Here is a 24,267-nt window from a genome sequence, read left to right on the forward strand (position 1 = left end):
TGACCTGAGCCGAAGTCGGCCACTCAACCGACTGAGCCACCCAGGCGCCCCGAGAAAATTAACTTCTAATGAAAGTGAAAGAATCTAGAATTTCTAGCTGTGGTCAAATGATCTTGGCTAGGCATAATTGCAGTGTTTTCATATTAACATATAACCAACCCCCTTGAGAAGTGTGGTTAAGTGCGAATTATCTATCTGCAACAGAATGGCTTTGGAAATGAATGAGACCCACTGGGGTGTGTGTGTGTGTGTGTGTGTGTGTGTGTGTGTGTGTGTGTTTGTGTGTGTGTATTGTTTTTTAAAATGTTTATTTGTTTATTTGGAGAGAGAGAGAGAGAGAGAGGAAAAGGCAGAGAGAGGGGAAGAGAGAATCCCAAGCAGGCTCTGTACCGTTACTGCAGAACCCAATTTGGGGCTCGAACCTCATGAACAGGAAGCTCATGACCTGAACTGAAGTCAGATGCTTAACCGACTGAGCCACCCAAGTGCCCTGCATGTGTATATTTCAAACATGTTTTGCAAGACCATCATCCTAAAAATCTCTGCCTTAAGTTAAAAACAACAGCAAAAAATGTATGCTTAAGGTATAGAAGCACATCTCTGAAAGGCCTGGGGTCTCTGAGATTTCTTCCTTCATTTCATTTTGTTATTCTGGGGGATTTTATGCTTGCTTATTTATATCCCTGTTTGTGCCGAAAGATTTGAGATGATTTATAGAAGCAGTAAGGATAGTAAAATGGTAACACATCGCTGATAAATGAAAAGCCAAGATTTAAAAAAAGAAAGAAATTAGAGTAGTTCAAAAGGAGAGCCTCGAATATCAGCATGCAGGGCTAGATGGACCCTGTGAGCTGGAAGTAGGAGCCTGAGCTTCCTGAGGGCCAAAGTGAAAAGGGTGATGCATTTGGTAAATGGCTTTGATAATTGGAAGGAGGAAATCTTCAAGCCACTCTGACTGATCCACACTCTGTGTCATGTCGGGCATCCGTCTCACTCAGCTGTGAGTGTCTTGAAGGCCAGACTTGTGTCCCTGTCATTTCTATGTAGGAGGATCTTGGGAAAGATTTTTGTATTTGAATAATACCAATGAATATTTGTTTGGTGTTTCCTGTATATTAAACCTGTCCGTTTCTGCCATTCATTGTGTGCCCCAGCCCCTGCTTGGGATTGATTGAAGTTTGTTTTTTTCCCCTCTACTGGTTTGGAAATTCTACATTCTTTTTCAATTTGTTTAGTGGCTGCTCATAAATTTTTAATATGCATATCTGACTTAACTCAATCTAAAATTAATCGATGTCTGCATTCTTCCCTGAAGGTCCCTGGAACGCACCCACCCCATCCCCTCTTGCTGCGATCTTATGTATCTTTGTTGTCTGGTGTCTCACTTCTAATGTGTTTATAAGCCTGCCCTGAAGTATTCGTCATCATGATTATTAATAATAATCTTTTCCAGTTTACACTTGATTGTTTACTCAACGTATGTTTGCTGAGCACTTGGTATGTGCTGGGCATGATCCTGGACACTGGGGATGCTGCAGCGAACAAACAGAAGACAGGCCATGGATAAAGAGAGCTGTAGTGTGTTGGAGAGTCAGAATAAGGGGTCAGGGCAGGACCCGATGAAGTGACATTTGAGCAAAGTGCCGAACGGGGGGAAGCCAGTTAGGGAGAGCATTCTGGGCAGGGGCAGCAGCTTCGAGTCAGCAGTGCTGGTGGCACCTTTGAGGGCCACTGGGCAGGCATGGCTGAATTGCCACGGAGGGCCCGAGGGAGTGAGTGAGTGGGAGAAGCGGAGGCTGGATAGGGGACGCGAACCAAGTAGGAAGGTCAGGAGGCTTCACGTAGGAAGTGGGCGTTGAGGGAGACCTTGGCATCTGAGCGACGTTTGGTCAGGTGAAGGGTGGGTTCAGGCCTTCCAGCTTGAAGGAGCAGGCCAACCAAGGGTCTGAGTCTGGAGCTCTGACTTGCCATTGGTTTGCAGTCATTCACTCCCTCAAGAAACATGTATTGAGTACTTGTGTTGTCCTAGACCCTGTGCTAGACGCTGAGGATACAGTGGGTGGCAAAACAAACAAGATTTCTACTGAAGAGACATGTAAATGAGAAAACACCATGACATGATGCCTGACATGGTAACCTGTGATCAAGTTAGACCCATGGAGGTTTAATTCACAGCTCACCTGCCTGCCAGGTATGGGACCATGGGCAACGGACTTACCTGGGTCTCAGGTCCCCATCTGCACAATGGATCCTCCCAGACTGGAGGAAGTGTGGAGGAAGGATGATGTGTTAATAACCACATGGGCTCAGAGGCTTTGCTGGGTTTCCCTCCATGACCCTTCGCTTCACCCTGCGGTGCATCTTCACTCCTTAGTGCCCGTTCGAGGCTGCAGAACCGTTGGAGGGAATTGTTGGTTAGTAGAGAAATACCGGCTCGGTCATTCAAAAGCTGAGGAGGCAAGATTTCCTTGCTGGTATGCTTCTTTCCTTTTTTTCTACCAGCTTGGAGCGATGTGTTTGGATGTGAAATAAGCCTGTGGGTTTTTTAAAATGTCATTTTCATGCTGGACTTCATTCCAAAACAGGAATAGTCCACCGCTCGAACATCCTGGCTAGCACAGAAATGCAATATTCTGTCCCCGTGTGCACACAAACCTCTGAAATGTCTGGAAGATCCCACCATTTCTCTGTCCGCACCTTCCCCCGCATGCCTCCTGCACCTGGGCTCAGCATAGACTTTGTCGGAAGCTCTGTGTCTGGTTTCGTTTGGAGACTGTGATCACCACTTAGAGAGGGCGTGGAAACTGCCCTGCCCCCACTGCTGTCGTTATCACAGAGCTGCCCCTTCTCATGGGGCATCTCCCTGCCGGGTCTCTCACAGAATCCTGACAGCCAGCCCTTCCCAGACTTCAGGTGCGTGAGAAGCTCCTGGAGGGCGAGTCTGGGTAAAATGTGGGTCCCAGCTTGGCAGATGTGGATGGGCTGGAGATTCCACATTTCTTACAAGCTCCCAGGTGGTGAGTAGTCAGGCCCTAGACCAGTGCGGTCCAGTATGGTAGCCACTTGGCCTCATGTGGGTATTGAGCACTAGAAATGTGGCTAGTGTGACCGAGAAGCTGACTGTTGTGTTTTATTTCATTATGATTAATTCGAACTTAAATAGCTATGGGGGGTTCATCACCACCGTACGGGACAACACAGCTAGACAGCCCCTTGAGGTGTTAGTGTCTCTACAGATGGAGAAACTGAGCTCAAGGAAGTGAAGAGCTTGCCCAAGACCTTAACAGCAAATAAAAGTGGGATCAGGATTCTCACTCAAGGTCTGTTCTCTTTCTTAAATTTGTAGTATTTTTCAATACCTAAGGTGACCTTTTTTTTTTTTTTTAAATATGGGAACTTCTCCTGTGTATCCAGAAAACCCTGGCCTTTTCAATTAGCAAATCACTCCTTTTCAAGACTGTTTTGATATTCGTGGTCATGAGTAACACTTTATAGCATCGGGGCCAGCCAAATAAAGTCATGTTTAAGTTGCTGACAGGATGTGAGAATTTGTCCGACACCCTACGTGTCATATTCGGAAAAACACATTTTGCTACAAAGACTCATTTCCAAGTCTCATGGGGGCTTACCAATAATGCCTTCCTCTGGATGGCACTTTACAGTTCAAAAACACTTTACAGTCTAAAGGTGTTTTCATGTTGTTTGCTCACTTCTCCCCCGCGACAAAAAGCCCACGTTCTTTGTAATGTTGTCCCCACTTTGCAGATGAGGAGACAGAGACCCAGTGCAGGGATGTGGTTTCCTGGAGGTCGCCCCAAGTCCTGGCTTTCAGAGGTCAGCTTCTCAGACCTTCCCTGGATTGGTCAGCTTCCCCACCCTGATGCTTTCTGTCCAGCTCGCCTGCCTGGCTTTATTTTTTTCATATCAAGTATCCCCACCTGACCTGGTACTTACTTGTTTATTCCTTTGTTGCCAACATCGCACGGGGCCCACCACTCAAAGGCGGGGATCTTGTTGGTCTCATGCATGCCTGAACTTCAGCACCACAGACAGCACCCCCAGTTGGCACTTCATATTTATTATTTATAAATTAAATCAAATTCCTAACAGGAGAAAGGAGCCAGTGGGAAGGATGCCGCCTTTGGAGCAGGCAGATCCCCTCCCTGGCCCTGACCAGCCACATGCCTGCTGGGCAACCTTGACGTAGTTATTCCTCTTATGCCTCAGTGTATTCATCCAAAAGTGAGGTACCAGGTAGGACGATGCCCTTTCTTTGTAGAGCTATTGTGAGGATTGAGTAAGGCATTGCAGTTGGGATCCTGCTTAGTTAAGCGTGTGGGTCCAGAGAGATCCCATGGGTTTGGATCCTGGCTCCATTCTTCCCATGGGCATGTTATGTCTTCTCTCTGAGCCTCAGTTTGCTCATGTGTAAAAGGGATCTAATATTGACAGAGCTCAGTAAGGCAGGGGGTGATCTGGGCTCAACATGGGACCTGGCACAGGATAATCACATCATATATTCAGCTACTTTTTTTTTTTTTTACTTCGAGAGAGAGAGGAGAGGGGGGAGAATCTTAAGCAGCTACACGCTCAGCGCGGAGTCCCACATAGGGCTCAATCTGATGACCCTGGGATCATGACCTGAGCCGAAATCAAGAGTCAGACACTCAACCGACTGAGCCACCCAAGTGCTCTTCAGCTACTATTTTTGTTGTAGCTATTTTATGAATGCATCTAAAGTGCCTGGCACAAAGTAGATACTAAGCTGATGGGAGCCTTAATTGTTATTATTAATATCTCCAAGGATGCCGCCTTTTTTTTTTTTTACAATCAGATGTTTAAGAGTTAGGATTTAGTTCTTTGAAATTTGTTTTAAAAGGAAAGCAGATTTTTTTTTTTAAGCGTATAGGTTTGTTTTTTTGATTTCTCTTAAGAAGAAGACGAATTTCACACCTTTCTGAGTGTGCACGATGCAAATGAAGATCTGAGACTCACCGAAGGCCGTTTGGAGCTAATTCTGGGCTGGTTTGACAGCCACGACACTGAAGGGGAAGCATCGAGCTGACAAAACGGGGCTTTCTTTGGTAATGTCCCAACCTCTCCAAATAGTCACTTTCCAGACTAACATTTGTCAGATTGGTGTTCTAAAGAATAGTTTGTGTTCATTGATCCGGCTCTGTCCCCTTCCTGCTCAGCACTCTTCACTGATTCCTTGCTGTGTCCTGGGTAAAGTCCAGACTTTTGCCTCGTAGGGGAGGCCCACTGTGGTTGTGATCCCAGTTGTCCCTCCCAGGCCTGCTTCTACCCACTTTGCCCGCCCTGGGCTTCTGAGCAATTGACAAACACCTAGCAGGTGGATTTTGTCACCTCCAAGCATTTGCTTGTGTGAGGGGCTCTTCCTAGGATGCCCTTCTACCCTGGGAACCTATTCATTCTACTCTATTCATCTGTGATACCTGTTTCTATGATTATCTCTCTCACCCACCGTTTCAGAGCCCCTCCCTTGCTCCTAGTCAGGGAAAGGAAAACTTAGTGCTGTATCGTCCCCTATGACTTGGTATCACCCCTACTACAGATCCCAAATTATTTGCCTGTATCTTTCCCACACTGGAGGGCAGGAGAAGGGGCTGTGTTGCGACGTCTCTGTTCCCAGTCCCCAGCACTTATTAGGGCCAAGGAAAAGGATTGTGGAATCCAAGAATGAATAAACTGATTCTACTTTAGTGCATCTTAACAACCAAAATGTCTTTTTAGCTTCAAAATGCTTGGTTTTATGAAGAAATACTTTAAAACTAGGAACCTTCAGTCTTCGTCATTTTCGAATACCTATTTCAGTGGCTACAGCAAAGAACATTGCTTTGGGCCATATTTTCCCCTCTTTAAAAGGGTTCTTTATAGCCAGAAGGCACCTGTGGAACCTTTTGGAAAGGACCAGGTATCTGACCCGGTAGCCATGCCTTTAATCCAGGCTGTCAAACCCTAGGTGAAATCTGTGCTGGGAATGGTTACTCAGGTAAGGCGGGGGCTTCTTGTACCAAAACTTCTCAGCGAGGACTTTTTGATGCGGGGAGAGAGGGGGTGATGATGAGGGGGCCAAGGTTATGGATGGCCACTTAGCCTTTTCACCTCTAAACCATGATGACCTCTGAAATTCTAAAATTGTTTGTATCTAAGATTAGAATGATTGGGTTCTAAAGTTCTGAAAACCCCACTTCTAGCATTCTGAGTTCCCAAGAACCTACGGTTCTACTGCTCATAATTCTAGTTGTTTGGGATTCAGGGTCCTTGGCGTTTTTCTTCTGAGATTAAAAAAAATTGTGGTAAAATATACATAATACTTATCATTTTAACATTTTTTAAAGAACGTGTGCAGTTCAGTGGCATTAAGGACATTCGCACTGCTGTGCAACCATGACCACCATCCGTTTCCAGAACTTTCTCATTTTGTAAAATTGAAACTCCATCCCTATTAGACTATAAATCCCCATATTCCCTTCCCTCCCCCAGCCTCAGGCAGCTACCATTCGACTTTCTGTCTCTATGAATTCGATTACTCTAGGTACCTCATATAAGTAGAATCACACAGTGTTTGCCCTTGGGTGACCACCTTATTTCACTGAACATGTCTTCAAGGTTCACGCATGTGTCGGAATGAACATCCTTCCTTTTTAAGGCTGAACAGTATTCCATGGTGTGGATATACCATATTGTACTTGTCTGTTCGTCTATCAATGGACACTTGAGTTGTATCCACATTTTGGCTACTGTGAATAATGCTGTTACGAACGTGGGTAAGCAAATACCTCTCTGAGACCCTGATTTCAGTTCTTTGGGGCATATGCCCAGAAGTGGAGTTGCTGAACCGTATGCTGGTTCTGTGATCTTTAATTTTTCAGGGAATCACCATCCTGTTTTCCATAGTGTCTCCTCCATTTTATATTCCTGCCAACAGTGCCCAATGGTTCCCATTTCTCCACATCTTCACCCATACCTGTTGTTTTCTGTTGTGTGTGTGTGTGTGTGTGTGTGTGTGTGTGTGTATTTTGTAATAGCCATCCTAACAGATGTGCTCATTGGCCATTTGTATGTCTTCCTTGGAGAAGTGTTTTTTTCAAGTCCTTTGCCCACGTTTTTCTTGCTGTTGAGTTCCAGAGTTCTTTATATGTTCTAGATATCAACCCCTTATCAGAAGTATAATGCGTGGCTCAGTTGGTGAAGCATCCGACTTTGGCTCAGGTCATGTTCTCACAGCTTGTGAGTTCAAGCCCCACGTTGGGCTCTGTGCTGACAGTTCAGAGCCTGGAGCCTGCTCCCTCTCCCTCTTTGCCCCTCCTCTCTCTCTCTCTCTCAAAAATAAATAAACATTAAAAAAATTTAGAAATATAATTTGCAAATATTCTCCCCCCCCCCATTTTGTGGGCTGCCTTTTCACTCTGTTGATGGTGTCCTGTGATATACAGAAGTTTTTAATTTAGAAGTTATTTTTTTTCTTGTTGTCTGTACCTTTGGTGTTGTATTCAAGAAATCAATTGGCAAATCTGATGTCATGAAGCATTGCCCTGTTTTCTTTTGAGGATTTTGTAATTTTAGCTCTTTTAGGTTTTTGTTGCATTTTGAGTTAATTTTTGTACGTAGTGTAAGGTAAGAGTCCACCTTTGTTCTTTTGCATGCAGATAGCCAGTTTTCCCAGAACCACATGTTGGGAAGACCGTTGTTTCCCCCGACTGAGTGGTCTTGGCACATTTGTTGAAAATCATTTGACCATATATGTGAAGATTTATTTCTGGGCTGTCTATTCTATTCCATTGATAGATGTCTGTATTTATGTTGGTACCATACTGTTTAATCACCGTAGCTTTTTAGTCAGTTATGAAATCAAGAAATGTTTGACTTCCAACTTTGTTTTTCTTTTTCAAGATTATTTTGGCGATTCAGGGTCCCTTGAGATTCCATATGAATTTTAGGATGGGTTCTCTCCTTCTGCAAGAAACGTCATTGGGGTTTTGGTAGGGATTGCGTTGAGTCTGTAGATTGCTTTGGGTAGTATTGATATCTTAACAATATGAAGCTTTCCAATTCATGAACATGGGATGCCTTTTTATCTCTTGGTGACTTCTTAAGTCTCTTTCACCAAATGCTTTGTAGTTTTCAACATACAAATCTTTTTCCTCTGGTTAAGCTAATTCCTAAGTATTTTGTTCTTTTGGATGCTATTGCAAATGGGATTATTTTTGGATTGATTATTAGTGTATAGAAAGACAACTGAGTTTTTGCACCTGGTTTTTGTATCCTGCATCTTTGCTGCGTTCATTTAATTTGTTCTAACGTCTATACTGCGTTTTAAAATTGTCCTCAAAGCCTGTTTACAGTGTCCACAAGATCTTCTCCAAAGCATTGTGCTATTTGAAATAAAGTCATTCAGAGCTCCTCATAACAGGAGCGACCTTGTGAGGACTTAAATATATGGCAGTAGTCTTTTTTTGGAGGAATATTTGATTTAAAAAACTCTGGCACGTGTAATACGTGTTGATTGTGACAGAGAGGGGGACGTTCACTTCTCTGCTTATCAATTGTGTAGTTTTGTAACCGCACTGAGCCCCAGTTTCTATATCTGTCAAACATGGTGCCCGTTTTGTGAGGCTGTTATTGTGAGTGACAAACAGGGATGAGGGGGCTTGTCTCAGGCTCTCAGCAGGTGACATCTGTGACGTCATTAATGGCTGCCTGACCTGCCCTGGGAAGGAGCTGCTTGGCCAGATCACCTGCTGTGGAACCTGCTGCCAGAGTCATCCCAGCACTTAGATGCTCAGAATATCAGAGGAATCAACCAGTTAAGATTTTCTGCCTGTTTTGTCTTGTTTTTTTTTTTTTTAATGCCTTTTTGTTGTTTTTTTTTTTTTCGTTTACGTCCACGTTAGTTAGCATACAGCGCAACAATGGCTTCACGACTTTGTGTGTCGTCCTTGCCCAGGGGCCGCGCTAATCTTCCCCGTGTCGTTCCAGTTTTAGTGTATGTGCTGCCGAAGCGAGCACCTGTTTTGTCTTTTAGTTGGTCTTAACTATGTTTTGGTTTGATTTGGTTCTAGGTTTGGAACAACAGGCAGAGCAACTGAGAGGCCAGGCTGCCCCTGGGGAGAACTAGGAAGTGGTCAAGGGGTGCCCGGCCTCCTGTTGCCTTCTTATTTAATTAAAGTCGTATTTGTGTTAAGGCAATACGCACACACAGTTAGTCACAGTGTGCCGTGAGGCTGACCAGCAGTCTCGATTTCCATTTCCCATATAGATCTGGTGGCTTTTATTGCCAGGTGCCTCTAAGTAACAACTTTTATTGCTATTTTTTATTTTTTAATTTATATATATATATATTTATGCTTATTTATTTTTGAGAGAGACAGAGACGGAGTGTGAGCGGGGGAGGGGCAGAGAGAAAGGGAGACAGAATCCGAAGCAGGCTCCAGGCTCCCAGCTGTCAGCCCAGAGCCCGATGCCGGGCTCGAACTCACAAACTGTGAGATCATGACCTGAGCCCAAGTCGGACGCTTAACCACTGAGCCACCCAGGCGCCCCTCCTTTTTCAATTTTTTGATGTTACTTTTTAATTTCTTAAAATTAAAAAATGGCGATTTAGACTTAGCCTCTCCACCCGTATACACACATCTCTTCTGTCCTTTTTTAAGTTTATTTACTTATTTTGAGAGAGAGAGAGAGAGAGAGAGAGCACGTGAGTGGGGGAAGAGCAGACAGAGAGAGGGAGAGAGAGAATCCCAAGCAGGCTCTGCGCCATCAGCACAGGGCTGGACGTGGGGCTTGAATTCATGAGCTGTGAGATCATGACTTGAGCTGAAATCAAGAGTCGGTCACTTAACTGAGCCACCGAGGCACCCCTCTTCTCCTGTCCTTTTAATAGCGTTTTAAGACAGTTTTAGGTTCACTATTTGTTGTGCAACTTACTGTTTTTCCTAAAGTCGTTAATTGTTTTGTTTTCTTGCTTGTTTTCCTGTGTCCCCACCGTGGGTCATCCCCGTGTCCTGCCGAGTTTTAAATGCCCCTCAGCTGAGGAGCGGCCCGCCTCGGATTCTGTTGTCTCCCTCTCTCTCTGCCCCTCCCCCGCTTATGCTCTGTCTCTCTTTCTCTCTCAAAAATAAAAAAAAAAAAACATTAATTTAAAAAAAAATTTTATTTTATTTTTTTAAATTTTGAGCCAGAGGAAGACACAGAATCTGAAGCAGGCTCCAGGCTCCAAGCTATCAGCACAGAGCCCGCTGCAGGGCTTGAACCCATGAACCGCGAGATCTTGGCCTGAGCCGAAGTCGGACGCTTAACCGACTGAGCCACCCAGGCGCCCCTTGTGCAGCCTTTTTAATGGAACAAACTTTGTCCTCTAATCTGGGACATTTTCTCGTATTATTATATTTTTTAAAATTTCCCTCTTCTCTTTTATCTCTGATGTGTCCCTCTACAACTCAAACAACTGATTTTTGTATCTTTTCTCGCCTGGTACTCAGGTCCCTGTCTTTCTGTTTCTGTCTCTGGGAGAGTTTCTCAAATTTAGCTTCCCACTCTTTGCCCAAATTTGAGAAACTCTGCTAAGATTTTCTTTCTTCTGTGAAGAACACCCCGGTAGAATTTCACGGGTGCCCTATCTTCTATTATCTTACCAAGGGCGTTAATTATATACTAAGTCATTTCTCCTGTGTCAGCCCCATTTTCCCCAATTTCCTTTCTCCGGTCGTTTTGGTCTCTAGCTGTGTTCAGCCTGAAGGTTTTCCTCCGAGGTCTGGCGGTCCTGTGTGTTTATGCGTCTGAAAGCTGTGCGTGCAGGGCAGTGGCTTGCCGTGACGGGGACCCGGCCATCTCTTTGGGGGGACCCCCTATGCCCTGTCTTTTTCCCCAGAGAGGGGTTCCCTCTTTGCACGCCTGGCTCCCGGAATTTGAGAGCTGAGTGGGGAAGGGGCCTGGGCTCTCCAAAGTCCCCACGTTTATGCTTTCGGTGTTCAGCCCCTACCTTGCTGTCCATCTTCCCTGGGGCCTGATGGTCCCTAAATGAGATTCTTCTGAGCTGTTTATTTTCCCTTGAGACTAAACTCCCTCTTTCTGTGGAGATTGGGAGGGAGGGAGGGGCGGGTGGGCTGAACGCGTGTGTTAAGAGAGAGCCCCAGCCCCACCTGCTCCCACGGGTGCTAGGTCAGACCACACACCTGGGTCTGCATCCCTGAGCTGCCTGGGACTCTGGCCACAGCCGGGTCTGCTTCCTGGGGTCCCCTCCCCTTCCCTCCCCGCCTCTCCCCAACCCCCTCCCAAGACTTTGGTTTCAGTTTTGTCTGCTCAGCTAGGCCAGTCCACTTGTCCGTCCCTCCAACTCCCAAACCTTTGGAGGGTCGTGCCTTTTTGATTCCTTTACTGTTGATTTCCTGGGATGTTAGCAGCAAGGAGAGGAACGTGGGCCTTGCAAATGCCCGTGCTGTGCAAGTGCCCGTTTGGTCCTGCCGTCTTACCCTGTGACACCCCCCTGGGGAGCTCCCACCCCAGCCTCGCTCCCACACCCGCCTGGCGGGTCTCAGCTGAAAGGGCTCGCAGGGTTCATGACCTGCACGTCACGTCGTCATGGAAGAGAAGGGGTATCAGGCCTCAGCCCGGGTCTGGTGAGGTTGAGGCAGAGCTGAGGCCGAACCTAGGCCTCCTGGCCTCCAGTCCGGGGCCCTTCCCACGGCCCCGCCCTGGGCCTTGGTGCCCACGGACTCCTGACGTCTGTTGAGTGAACACCACGACTTGTGGAGGCCGCCACGTGATAGGCTGGTCTGCGCCTTAACGACCGTTAGTCCCATTCACGGTAATTAGCCTTCTAGAACATCCTTAGAGGATTGGTTGGGAGGCCTTAGGTGAGCCATTGACCCCTCTGAGCCTCATCATCTGCCCTAGGTGGATGATGATACCTTGTGGGGTCAGTGAATGTGTGTGACGACCTACCTGCCTGTACTAGTCCCGTGCCGGGCAGGTCCCCGGCAGGGTGCCCAGGCTGGTGGGGGATACGAGAGCACCGGCTGAACAGGGCTGGGAGCCCTGGGCGTTGGGGAACCCCCATCCCCCTGCCCTGGTTGGGAGCAAGAGGGTGTTCCTGGCAGGCCTCTTGGAGGAAGCGGCACTTGGGCTGACTGTGTAGGGTGAGCGGGATTGGAGTGGCCTCAGAAGGAAGGGCGAGGAGGGGGTCCTGGGTGGATGGGACAGCAGGAGCAAATGTCAGGAAGCCTTCGGCAGCCCAGGGGCGCTGGGGCAGGGCAGGGCAGGGCAGGGCTGGGGGTGTTGCACAAGGTGAGGTCAGAGCACTGACAGGGCCTGGCCTGGAGGGGGCGCCATAGCCTCAAGCGCCAGGCCTTACCAGCTTGGTCCCCGGCTGAGGCCCGGGCGTTTGCTGAACACCTTTGTGCGAGTGTGTTCTTCCGGGCTGGGACTTCCGGGGAGGTTCCTGTGAGACCTTTCTGGCTGCGTTCGCCCTCGTTCTGGGGGGGAGAAACAAGAAACTCTTCGGTTGTCCTTTCCAGTCTCAAGTCACCTGTGCTCTGCAGTAACAGTGCCAACAAGCACTTAAAGAGGATTAGGACCGAATATTCCCGTTTTTAAAACATCTCCCAGGAAAAACAAATGTTTGGAAGTTAAGCATTTTGGCTGTTAGGATGGAACAGAGGAAAAATTGCATTTGCCTTTTAAATATGGGAGCCAGTGCTGAGTTGTGGATCCAGAACCCTCGCAAACGCTGGACCACGCGGGCCGGGCAGGCTGGGGTCCGCCTGAGGGTCCGCGCGGCGCCTGCGGTCCTGGGACGCGTCCTTCCCACCCTGGGTGTCTCCACACCGAGCTCTGGGCAGGCCGGCCTGCCAGCGTGACCCCAGGCAGAGGACCTGACCTCTCTAGCCTCCTTTTTTCATCTTGACCTTCCCGGCGAACATTTCTGGACCGCGTCGTAGAACACAGTGTTTGCTCCTCCTAACGGCCCTGGAAGGCAGTGGTCGTGCTGTTATCCGGGTTGTATTCACGTGCCTGTAATCTTCTGTATTCTGATGCTTTGACATCTTGGGACCTTGCTGAGCCCGGAGGGAGGGTCCTCCCAGAGTCAAGTGATTCTAGAGATAGTGAAGGACCCACTTTTGAGCGTGCCTTTCTTTTTCCTTTTTTTTAAAAAAAATTTCTTTTAATGTTTATTCATTTTTGAGAGAGAGAGAGAGAGAGGGAGCATGAGTAGGGGAGGGGCAGAGAGAGAGGGAGACACAGAATGTGAAGTAGGCTCCAGGCTCTGAGCTGTCAGCACAGAGCCCGACGCGGGGCTCGAACCCACAAACCGTGAGATCATGACCTGAGCTGAAATCGGACGCTTAATCGACTGAGCCCCCCAGGCACCCCTGAGCGTGCCTTTCATATACAAACCAACCAACCCAGAGCTCCTGCCCACCCCCCACTGCCTCCTTTATAGGCCCTCATGCTCTCAGCCCCCTTGTCCCCTGACCAGTCACCCTAGGGGCAGCCCCTGTCCCCCAGGGCCTGCCAGAATTGTTCAAACTAGCCAATCCTAAACTTGCTTCCCCCGTCTTTTCCCTTGGAAACCACAACAAAGGCTCCGGTCCAGGTTTCTTTTTTACTTCCTCTGCCTCCTGACCGGCCCTGGCTTCCCCGTGTGGCCGGGTGTGGCCCTGAACGCCACCTGTGTCTAGGGATCTGCGAGTATAGACTTCCTTACTCACGACAGTCATTTCCACGTGTGCGTGTCTTACTATACCTGATTAAAACAAACCTTTACACGCCTTCCTACTGTGATTGTTGCAAGAATCCTAAGCATTCTTCTTACAGATGAGGATACTGAGGCTCCAAGAAGCAAGAGTTTTCACCCCAGGCCAGACAGCCAGTAGGTGGAAAAGGGATTCGGGCGTTTTTGGCTCTGCGGTGTGCACCCCTAACCACTGTGCTTTACTGCCTCTCACCTGGGGAGGTAGGAGCGTCTAGAAGCACTGAATGTACATTGCCTATTACACTGCCTAGCACCGGAAAATGCTCACAGCAGGGCAGCAAGACACAAATTTTGCAGGCACAGCCCATGTGTGTGTTCCTGTGCCTCGGCTCTGGCCACTGGCCCAGGCCCGCGTCTGCAGACCTCTCCAGTCAGTTCTGGAGAATTCCCCGTCTCCTCGAACTGCCAGCCTGCGTCCTCTGTGTGTGCTTGGCTGTGTGATTCCATCACCGGCATTAACGCGCCCGAGCTGTGTCGAGACCCACGGGGGGCTCAAAGCTGAGTTGGGGAGCCTGCCCCATCCCGGTGTTATTCTAGACCGGGCGCCATACTGAGAAGCCTGCTAACGTGAATCTCCCAGACATTGGCAAGTGTTTAAACACAGAACTGACAAGGATGCGCTGAAAATGCAATCAGAGATCGTTACGCCGTCTCTTTATTCCATCCCCCTCTGCTGTGTTCCGTGAGATGGGAATGGGCGGGAAAAGCCGTAAGTGGGCATTTTCCTGATTGTTGCCGCATTTAGAGCGCACTAAAACTCCGCCGGGCTCAATGCGCCACTCCGGGAATGGCATAGATTACAGAGAAGCGTGCACAGATCTTGTTGAATTTAACAGATGACGCAGTTTGGAGGCAACACTTTCTGTTCAACGGGATGGGTAAGTGTTAGCGATAAAGAATCGCAACCTTTCGGAAGGAGCGTAATCTTGGAAGCGCAAGAAGCAGAGGTTTTGATGGGTGTCCCTCCGCGAGCCCCAGACGCCGCGCACACTTGCTCCGTGTGGCTTCTGTTCGCGGATGCGTTTCTACTTGGGTATATACGGCAAATGGAAAGTTAAAACGGGATGGTCGGGATGGTCGTCCACTGGTGCTCAGCTGATTCGTAACCTAATGGTCTTTTTACCCCCATGACTAGCAAATGCCAGGGTCTTAAATCATCTGGCCGGAGGAAAGGAAGCATTTGGGGAAGATGGTCGAGCGTTGTTGTGCAGGATATAAAGGTATGACAATGTCCCACAGTCCTGGAGGCGGGGGAAATAGGGCCGGTTTCCAGGAGGACTTGGGGCTTCTCAGAGATCGGGTTGGCCCCGGATCTAACCTGCCCCTCGAGGCCACGCTCCGCTTCTCTCAAAGTCCACAGCTTATCGGGCACGTGGCCCCAGAGGCTGGTTTGGCTGCTGATTGGCAGTCTCGAGGTGCAAACCCCGGCCGTCCGCTGTCTCGCTGTGTGACCTCAGGCAGTCGCCTTCCCCTCTCTGAACTTCAGTCGCCTCCTCTGTCCACTAAGCGGTGTGGACTGGAACGTCCGTGTGTCACTACCGGGACCGACCTCGTGACTCAGTCTTGTTCCCCAGAGTGTCCCCGACGGTGTCTCACCAGGGTCTAGAACAGGGCTCCTGCTGGATCAGAGCTTGTGGACAGCTGACCAGGGCATGGGGTGGTGTTACAACAGGCCCCAGGGAAGGAAGCGAGTGTGTGGCCTGATGGGCTTTTGGGATAGGCTGACTGGATTCTTCGCTTCTGTTGGGCTGATGAGGGGAGGTGAGTAGGAAAAAGCACTTGGACCCATCTGTCCCCTCTCTTCACCAGGCCAGCACGGCCGCCCCGACACCTGCCCGGAGGACACCTCCCTCTCCTGGGGCTCAGGCACCTCTGGCACCTTGTCAGGCGCCGGGGAGGCCCCCCTGCATGCCAGCCCGCTTCTTTGCTGCCAGGAAGGACAGCAGCAAGAAGGGACAAAGGGAAGAGCATTAATTTCCTCTGTGTGCTGACGACTTTGTATTCATCACGTCTTTTTACCCACAAAGCCCCTGCAAGTTAATCAGTCCCTAAACGCCCCCCTCCTTCACTGCACAGATAAAGAGCGGGGAGCTGACGCCACGCAAGAAAGCCTGTCATGATTGGTCATTGGGCGTTTTATCCGGTCAGGTTGTGAGAGCTGCAGGATGATGTGACCACCTGAAAGCTAATGCAGCCTCAGGCTGTAACAACAGAGGTAGCAGTTCCAGAACAGAGGAGGGGACTTCTCCACACTCCTCCAGGATGGTCAGGCTGTTCCAGAGCCTTGGTTCTGGCTCCCCTAGCGAGAGAGCAGATCCATCTGGAGAAGGCAGTGCGCACGATAGTTTGGGGGGCCGGGTCAAGATGAGTTTTGATGAGGCCGAGCCACAGGGTCTATCACGTGTCCAGCATCCTCTGTGGTGACCAGTCACTTTATTATTGATTTGTGTAAACTTAGGCAACCTCGCCGAGCCCGGCTCTTCCCAGATGCAAAATGGGGATACCTACACTTGAGCGTCTGTGAACGTCATACACAGCTGGCGAATCGCCAGGTTCAGGTGGCCGTCCAGACAGATGTGTCTGTGGCTGGGCCTCCAGCTCAGAGGGGCACGGCGCCCGCTTTGCAGGGAAGGGAGAGCCCGGACGGGATTTGAGGGTACCGTGCAGCCTCTCGTGGCTCCTTTCCCCACCTGGCTTTGTGTACAGGAGCCTTGTCCCCCCATCTCCCACCCACTCTTCCCTGGGAGGGGAGAAGCCTCAGTTCCCTCCTCTGCTGAGGTGGGAGGACGAGGGGAGAGCTGACAGCTTCGTGCTCACTCCCCGATCCCCGGGAGTCAGGAGCCGCGGAGACAAATGAAACCATGCAGTTGGAACACCCCCAAGTCGGAGACATGACATAAATACGTGAGTGTGGCTCGGGCTCCCCCGGCCGGGGCGACGCCGAGGTGGGACGGTGGGATGGACGGGTGAGGTGAAGCGGAAACGTAGAGAATCCGAGCTTGAAGGCGGCAGGCTGAGTCCACCTCTTGTCCCCCGACTGCAGGGTGGGGAGGGGCTCCGTGAGGGCCCCCAGCTGACTCTGCGGCCCGGTGGCCTTGAAGGACTCAGGAGCCGCTGACCCAGAGGTGTGGGGTCAGCTGGACCGACACCCGGTGTCACCTCCCCTGCTCACCTGCTGTGGGACCTGGGCAGGTTCTTGGCCTTGGAGCCGTAGCTACAGGGTGTATCTCGGAAGGTTCCGGGGGATCAGAGGGACCGGCCTTTCCCCAGCTGCTCAGGCCCCTGCGAACCTCCTCCCTCCCTGCTGGCAGCTGGAGCAGGGCCACCGAGGTTCTCTGCTCCCTGTCACCCTGTGGTGCTTCCTTTGCCAGACTTCTACTGGGACCCTCCGGGCACGAGGGGAGTGAGGCCAACACGTCTACTCCTGTGCTCCTGGGGCTCTCCGGCTTTGGGGAACAAGCAGATACTCGGCACCCCTGGGCCGGCCCAGCAGGGTGGGCCGTGATAAAAGTAGGCGGGGAGGCAGAGGGCCTGGAGAGCCCGTCCCCTGCCTGACTGGTGGCACTGAGGGACAAGGGCCAGGCCTGTTCCCTGCAAGTCTCCAGGGATGCGGAGAGGGCCAGAAGCCAGGTGCCTGCCGGGAGTGGGCAGGACTTCCAATGAGTGACGTGGGCTGAGTGTAGGGACTGGGGCAAACGGACATCTACTTCCTGCCTAAGGGAGGCACAGATCCGCAGCATTTGACTGGGCCAGGATCATGAAATGTGCAAATCGATTGGTCGACTGTTAGAAAACAAAGAATGGCATTTTACTGGGAATTTTTCAAGGTGTGTGTGTGTGTGTGTGTGTGTGTGTGTGTGTTTTATGTTGGCAACAAATTCAGGTAAAAAAGTTACGGCAAACAACATGTGTCTGTGGGCAGGTCTGGCCTGCAAACTCTGGCCCCGGGAAAGCTGCCTGTGAATATCATGTGAGTATCCTGTGTTGTGATCTCTGTTCCGTCCCTTCTGAAATCCCAGAACAGTTTTGCGAGGTCGGCATTCTTCTTCCCACCGTACAGGTGAGGAAACTGAGGCACACAGCTGGTTAGTGACAGAGCTGGTCTGTCATCGTCTCGGGGCCTCCCCGAGTTGAGAAACACCGAAGAGGAGAAAACGCTCTTTTCTCAAGCTTGTGAAGAATTCTGGGGTGGCTGGTGAGAAGTGTGAGCAGATTGTGGTTTTCTGCCAGTTTTTCAGAAGACACTTCTGGCTTCCCCTCTTCCCGCCCCCCGTGGCTGTGCTGGGAATCGGGCGGCCTTCGAACAGCCACAGAGCTCAAGGCTAGACAGGATTTGTGTGTCCCAGTTTCCGGGGTGGGGTGGGGACGTGGAGAAGGAAGTTTCTAACCGGGTTCTGGACTGTTCTGTTTCCTCGCGATTAGAATATAATAATTGTAGGTACAGTACCTGAAACATTGTTATTGTTCATTATGATGGTGATTTAGCGTTTGCCATGAGACTCACTCTGCCCCTTCCTGGACCTCACACAGGCCTGGGCAGACACACTTCTCCCTAAAAGGCCTATGGGAAGTCGGGTCTGACCACAGGTCGACCACATGTGATCCAACATTGTGGGTGTCAGTTCTCAAGGCAAATAGTCCTTAGGATTTGGGGCATTTTTTGGAATTGGGTTCATGATAAAGCACTCAGACAGCAGAGGCCATAGAGTTTCATGTCACAGTCAAGGGGGGGAAGGCCCTGCTGTTCCTGGACTGTGGTCCCCCCTGGAGAGCCAGTCACAGGGAAGGAACTCCGTGGAGCCTGGGGGGGAGGCACAGAGATCCTTAGCCCCCAGGAAGGGGCATTCCCCAGGCACACCCACCTTGATCAGAGGGGAAACTGAGGCTCAGAGAGGTTAAGTGACTTGCTCAGATGATGGTTGATGGAGCTGGGATTTGAGCCGAGGTCAGCTGGCCCCAAAACTAAGCACTTTACCCTGTGTCTGCTCTTGTGGGGGTCACGGTCACCCGGGATCAGAGAAGATGCACTGTGAGGGGGGGGGTCTCCACCAGCCAGACAGTCTTCTCCGTGTGCCAGGAGCCGGGGGGGGGGGGTTGAGGACCCCTGGGAGGGTGCCCTTTCACATCACCTTGGGGCGCCAGGACAGAAGGCCAGAGCCAGAGGCGTGGCCGTGGCCTTCGGTGTGCTGGGACACAGCTCTGTGACCTGGGCTTGTTGGGGCGCTCTCCTGGGCTCTCCCCAAGCAGGTGGAAAGTGTCAGGGGCCACGCGGGGCTGGCTCAGAGTCCAGCTCTGCCACCCCCAGGCCACACGTCCTCCACACCACCGCACCCGGGTGTCCCCTGCGCCTCAGTTTCTGCATCGGCACCATGGACGTGGTGGGTGCCTGGCACAATGTATGTGCTCCAGCGACCCTCTGGGATCACGTGAGCTAGTCATTTATGCTGAGGAATTCGGGACAAGTGAAGTGACTCTTTTGCTGACACAGGTGATGGTAAAGCTTAGTGCCCCTGTTGTCGCTGTGGCTGGTGGGAGATGGGGAGTCAGGGGCCCCCCGAGCTTGGGGCCAGGCTGGCTCTGGGGAGCGGTCGGGGCTGGGGGTGGGTGGCGGTTTACTGAGTCCACGGGGTTGTGCTGGTTGGGGGGGCAGCTGCGCTGGAAGCATCTGGGAGGCAGCCCCCACACCTGCTTAGGGCATCTGCCAGGTGGGGCCCCAGAGGACAGGCAGGAGGTATGGCGTGGGCTTCTGCCTGGGCTTCTGCACCGAGCGAGGCCAGAAGGACCCTGTTACTGGTTCAATGTATGCTACGCGTAGCCAGCTTTGTTTTGGTTGCACTTGGACTTCATGGTGGGCCCTGGGACAGTGAGGCTGGGGGCGTAGGCCTGGGGGTCCAGGTCAGGGTCTCCTGTCCGGGGAAAAGTCTCCCAGACACAGAAAACAGAGGCGGGCAAGTCCCGAGCGTGGGGCGAGGCACGCTGCAGCTCAGAGGCCTGGAGGAAGCTGCGCAGGCCCCTCCCGCCGGCCTGGGGTCTGGTGGCCTGTCCCCTAACGGCCGCCTGGGCGGACGGGCTGCAGGGATGATGATGGGGCTGATCCGAGGGCACCCGCTGGGAGCGTGCGGCCGGAGCTGCTCTGCCCGGGACGCCGGTGGCCGTCGTCTGTCCCTCCCCGCTGCCCCCCCCCCTCCCCGGGCCTTGTCGTGGCTTTCAGAAGGCCGACAGCGATGTGCTGTGTGTCTGTCTGCGTCCGCCTCTGCAGGGAGCCTGCCCTACGAGTACAAGATCGTGATTGCTGGCAACCACGAGCTGACCTTTGACCAGGAGTTCATGGCTGACCTCATCAAGCAGGACTTTTACTACTTCCCGTCCGTGTCGAAGCTGAAGCCAGAGAACTACGAGAACGTGCAGTCCCTCCTGACCAACTGCATCTACCTGCAGGACTCGGAGGTCACCGTGCGGGGCTTCCGGATCTACGGCTCCCCGTGGTGAGTGCGCCGGGCGCCTTCCCGACCTCGGCTGGGGGCGCTGGAGGAGCTGAGGCTGAACACGCGGAGGGAGGTGGGGCGCGGACAAGCACCGGGGAGCCCCGGATCCCTGCTGGGCAATGGACCTGGGCTCTCCCCTCACCCGCTGTGTGACCCCTGGCAGGTCACGGCTGCTCTCTGAGCCTCGGTTTCCCCGTATCTAGCTGGCAGGTAGTCGTATCAGCTCTGTCCTCCGTGCGGTACTGTCTCACATACAGGTGGGTACCGTCATCAACCCCGTTTTCCAGGTGAGAGTGTGAGGCACAGAGAGGGTGAGGACCTTGCCAAGTGTCACACAGCTAGGGAGGGGGCAAAGCTGGCACTCCGGTTCCAGAACCCATGCTTTCAACCATCATTCTATATGCCAGGAGCCTCCCTATCGCCATGTCCCCTGACAAGAGGCATAGGTGAGGGGGGACGATTGATCAGCCAGGCCGAGGAAAGGCAGCTGGAATTTTCGTGGAAGGCCAGAGACCTGGTGTACTGTGTCGTTTTAATCACAAGTCCACATCAGACCCTTACCCTCTGCCGGGCATGCAGAACAATCAGGCCTCATCCCTGTCTTGGTGGGGATCAAGGTGAGAACAAGTTGTGACTCTTCTGTGTATGGTCTGTGGGTCCATCGGGGCCCTGGTGATAATGATGGTGGTGATGGTCATGTTGATGATGGTGGTGATGATGATGGGGATGGCCGTTATAGTGGTGATGATGGTGATGGTGATGGTGATGGTGATGGTGGTGATGGGGATGGGGATGATGGTCATGTTGATGGTGGTGATGATGATGGGGATGGCCGTTATAGTGGTGGTGATGGGGATGGTGATGGTGGTGATGGTGATGGTGATGATGGTGGTGATGATGGTGATGAAGGTCATGGTGATGATGGTGATGATGATGGGGATGATGGTCATGTTGATGGTGGTGATGATGATGGGGATGGCCGTTATAGTGGTGATGATGGGGATGGTGATGGTGATGGTGATGATGGTGATGATGGTGATGATGGTGGTGATGGTGGTGATGATGATGATCATGTTGATGATGGTGGTGATGATGGTGATGGTGGTGATGATGGTGATGATGGTCATGGTGATGATGGTGGTGATGATGATGGTCGTGATGATGGTGATGAAGGTCATGGTGATGATGGTGATGATGATGGTGATGGGTCATGTTGATCGTGGTGATGATGATGGGGATGATGGTCATGTTGATGGTGGTGATGATGGGGATGAAGGTGATGGTGATGATGGTGGTGATGATGGTGATGAGGGTGATGGTCATGTTGATGATGGTGGTGATGATGATAGGGATGGCCGTTATAGTGGTGATGACGGGGATGGGGATGGTGATGGTGATGGTGGTGCTGCTGATGGTGATGATGCTGGTGATGATGGTGATGGTGGTGATGATGGGGATGATGGTCATGTTGATGGTGGTGATGACGATGGGGATGGCTGTTATAGTGGTGATGATGGGGATGGTGATGGTGATGGTGGTGATGATGATGGTCATGTTGATGATGGTGGTGATGTTGATGGTGGTGATGATGGTGATGATGGTCATGTTGATGGTGGTGATGATGGTGATGATGGTCATATTGATGGTGGTGATGACGATGGGGATGGCCGTTATAGTGGTGATGATGGGGATGGTGGTAGTGGCAGCAACAAATCATTCCTGAGCAAATTCTGTTAGCTGGTCCCTGGGCTAAAGTCTCATAAGCATTGTTTCTAATTCGTACTCAGCCCTGAGAGGACCGATTCACTGTCCCCATTCTACAGGTGGACAGATCAAGTGTTCCCTAGAGGCCCAGCTGGCAATAGCCACAGGGTGCCAAGTGCCGGCAGGGTGAGGAGGGTACCATACACGGTGGAGAGAGACCACATGTCCTTGAAAGTGTGGCATGATCCCAGAAGGCTGCTTGGAGGAGGTGAGGTGACCTGAGTTATGAGGGAGGAGAAGGGCCTCCCCAGTTATGGAGGGGTAACAGGGCCCGAAGCCGTCAGAGTAGTACACGCAGGGAGGCTGAGGGACGATCTGGGGGCACACGGGGACTGTAGGGTGCAGGGACTTCAGGGAGAGCTGCTACCAACACAGTGTCTGGGAAACCCCTGGGCTGCCTGCTGGACGCCACACCGTGACACCTGGTAGCCAGAGGCTGCAGGTGGGTTTAGGACCTTGTCCCGTCCTGCCAAGGCCTCCTCGTGGGGCAGAGGGATCATGTGGCTGTCCTACCATCCCTGAGCCCCAGGAGGTGCCTGCTGTCATCTCTCTGGTCCTCACCGTGTCCGCGGTCGGTCTCCATGAGCTCCCCGCAGCCTCTGAGGTCTCAGATGAGGACTGCTGGGGCACTGGAGGACGTGGTGAGCTCAGTGCCCAGGACAGGAGCAGAGGGGAGGTGGCTGAATCTGCCTGGCAGGCCGACAGAGCCCAGACTTGGAGAAGAAGTCTGGCTGGGCACGGCAGAAGGACTGGAGCGGGAGGCCCGCGAGGGAGTCAGGAGGGCCAATGGGAAGGCCTTCAGGTACCAGACCAGCCAATCTGGACAGCATCTCTGTGCCCCGTGTTTCCCACACCCCCTTGCCCCTACACACCCGCATACACACACACCCCTTCTTAAAAATGTCATGTTCTGTAGGAATTAATAGTGTGGCTTTGGAACCAGACTGCCTGGGCTGAAACCTGGGCCTCACCCTTGATGGGCTGTGTGACCCTGGGCAAGTCACTTAACCTCTCTGTGCCCCACTTCCCTTCCCTGCAAAACGGGAGTGGCAGCACACCTCCTGCAGAGGGTGGTCGTGAAGGTGTCGGGGGGTCCAGCCGGGCCTGGTGCCCGCACCATCAAGCTCTCCGCGAACGGAGACACCATTGCTGTTCTTTGCTCCAGAGGCCAACCTTCCGACACCGCTTGGCCAGAAGCCAGTAGGTGGGACGGAGGACAGGCAGGGGGTGGGGACTGGCCGGTGTCACCCAGCGCCCACCCACTTCCCCCCAGAGCAGCTGTGTGCACCCCCAGGGCTGGGCACTGAAGAACCCCTTTGGCAGCCTGCTCTTAGGGCTCATGGGTGAGTGGAGGGCCAGGGCCAGGGCCCCGTGGTCCCCTGTGCCAGCTGGAGGCCAAATCCTGGTGCTCCCGAGGCCAGAGTGAGGCCAGCGGTTGGTGCGAGTGCTCTGTGCTTGGGCCGCCAGTGGTTCCTGCGTTTGGCTTTTGTGACTTCCAGCACGGACAGTTCTAGACTCTTTAGTTCTGGTTCTCCTGGGGCCTTACTGCTTTCTCCTTGACGTCCTTACCTGTCGTCCTGACTGTCTGTGGGAGTGGGAGGGGCGCAGGACAGAGAAGGGACCCAAGGAGGCCTTGGTGAAATCCAGGAGGGCTCCCTGTGGGAGGGGGGATTTGAAGTGGGGTTTCCACAGGTGGAGGAGGCAGGAGAGGAGCCATGTCTCTGAGCCCCGTTCTGTGCTGGGCTCCACCAGACTCTTTGGGGTGCTGTTTCACAGCCCTCGATGCTGAGGGCTAAATGGTACCTCCTCTGTGCTCCCCGTGCAGGCTGGGAGCTGGCGTTCTAGCAGCTGCCCTGGTTTCCCGTGGGCCCCATCTGGGGCTGGGAGCCGGTGGCGGGAATCATAGCAGCAGCAGTGGCCGGGCAGTTGGTTGGTAAGGGAAAGGCCGTTCAGATCGGGGCACCGTGACTATGTAGCTGTGTGACTTTGGGCAAGTGCCTTAACCTCTCTGGTCCCTCTGTAGAGTGGGGAAATGGCACCACCCACGTTACAGGCAGTTGTGAGGTCTGTGTGGGCCCATCCAGAGGAAGGCCTGGCCCAGAGCGAGGCCCTGGAGGTTGGTTGTAATTACTGTTACCCGGGAGCCCCTGGGGTGGAGGCCGGGATGGTAACTCTCCTCTGGCTGATACCTCAACAACCCCCAGGGCAGGGCCAGGACTCTAATGATCCCATTTCACAGAA

At 52.1% G+C, this 24,267-nt stretch overlaps 1 protein-coding gene and 1 pseudogene across 1 annotated transcript in view; one reads left to right on the forward strand and one right to left on the reverse strand.

Moving 5' to 3' along the window:
• The window catches only part of MPPED1 (metallophosphoesterase domain containing 1), a 61,659-nt gene that overhangs the window by 17,307 nt on the left and 20,085 nt on the right, over positions 1-24,267 (forward strand). Inside the window, exon 3 of the mRNA XM_042990887.1 lies at positions 20,037-20,262. Within this exon, the coding sequence (XP_042846821.1) occupies positions 20,037-20,262 (226 nt within the window). The remainder of the gene's footprint in view (positions 1-20,036; positions 20,263-24,267) is intronic.
• On the reverse strand, positions 8,933-9,033 carry LOC122240638 (annotated as a pseudogene).

The sequence above is a fragment of the Panthera tigris genome, chromosome B4 (genome assembly GCF_018350195.1).
Source record: "Panthera tigris isolate Pti1 chromosome B4, P.tigris_Pti1_mat1.1, whole genome shotgun sequence".
NCBI lineage: Eukaryota > Metazoa > Chordata > Mammalia > Carnivora > Felidae > Panthera > Panthera tigris.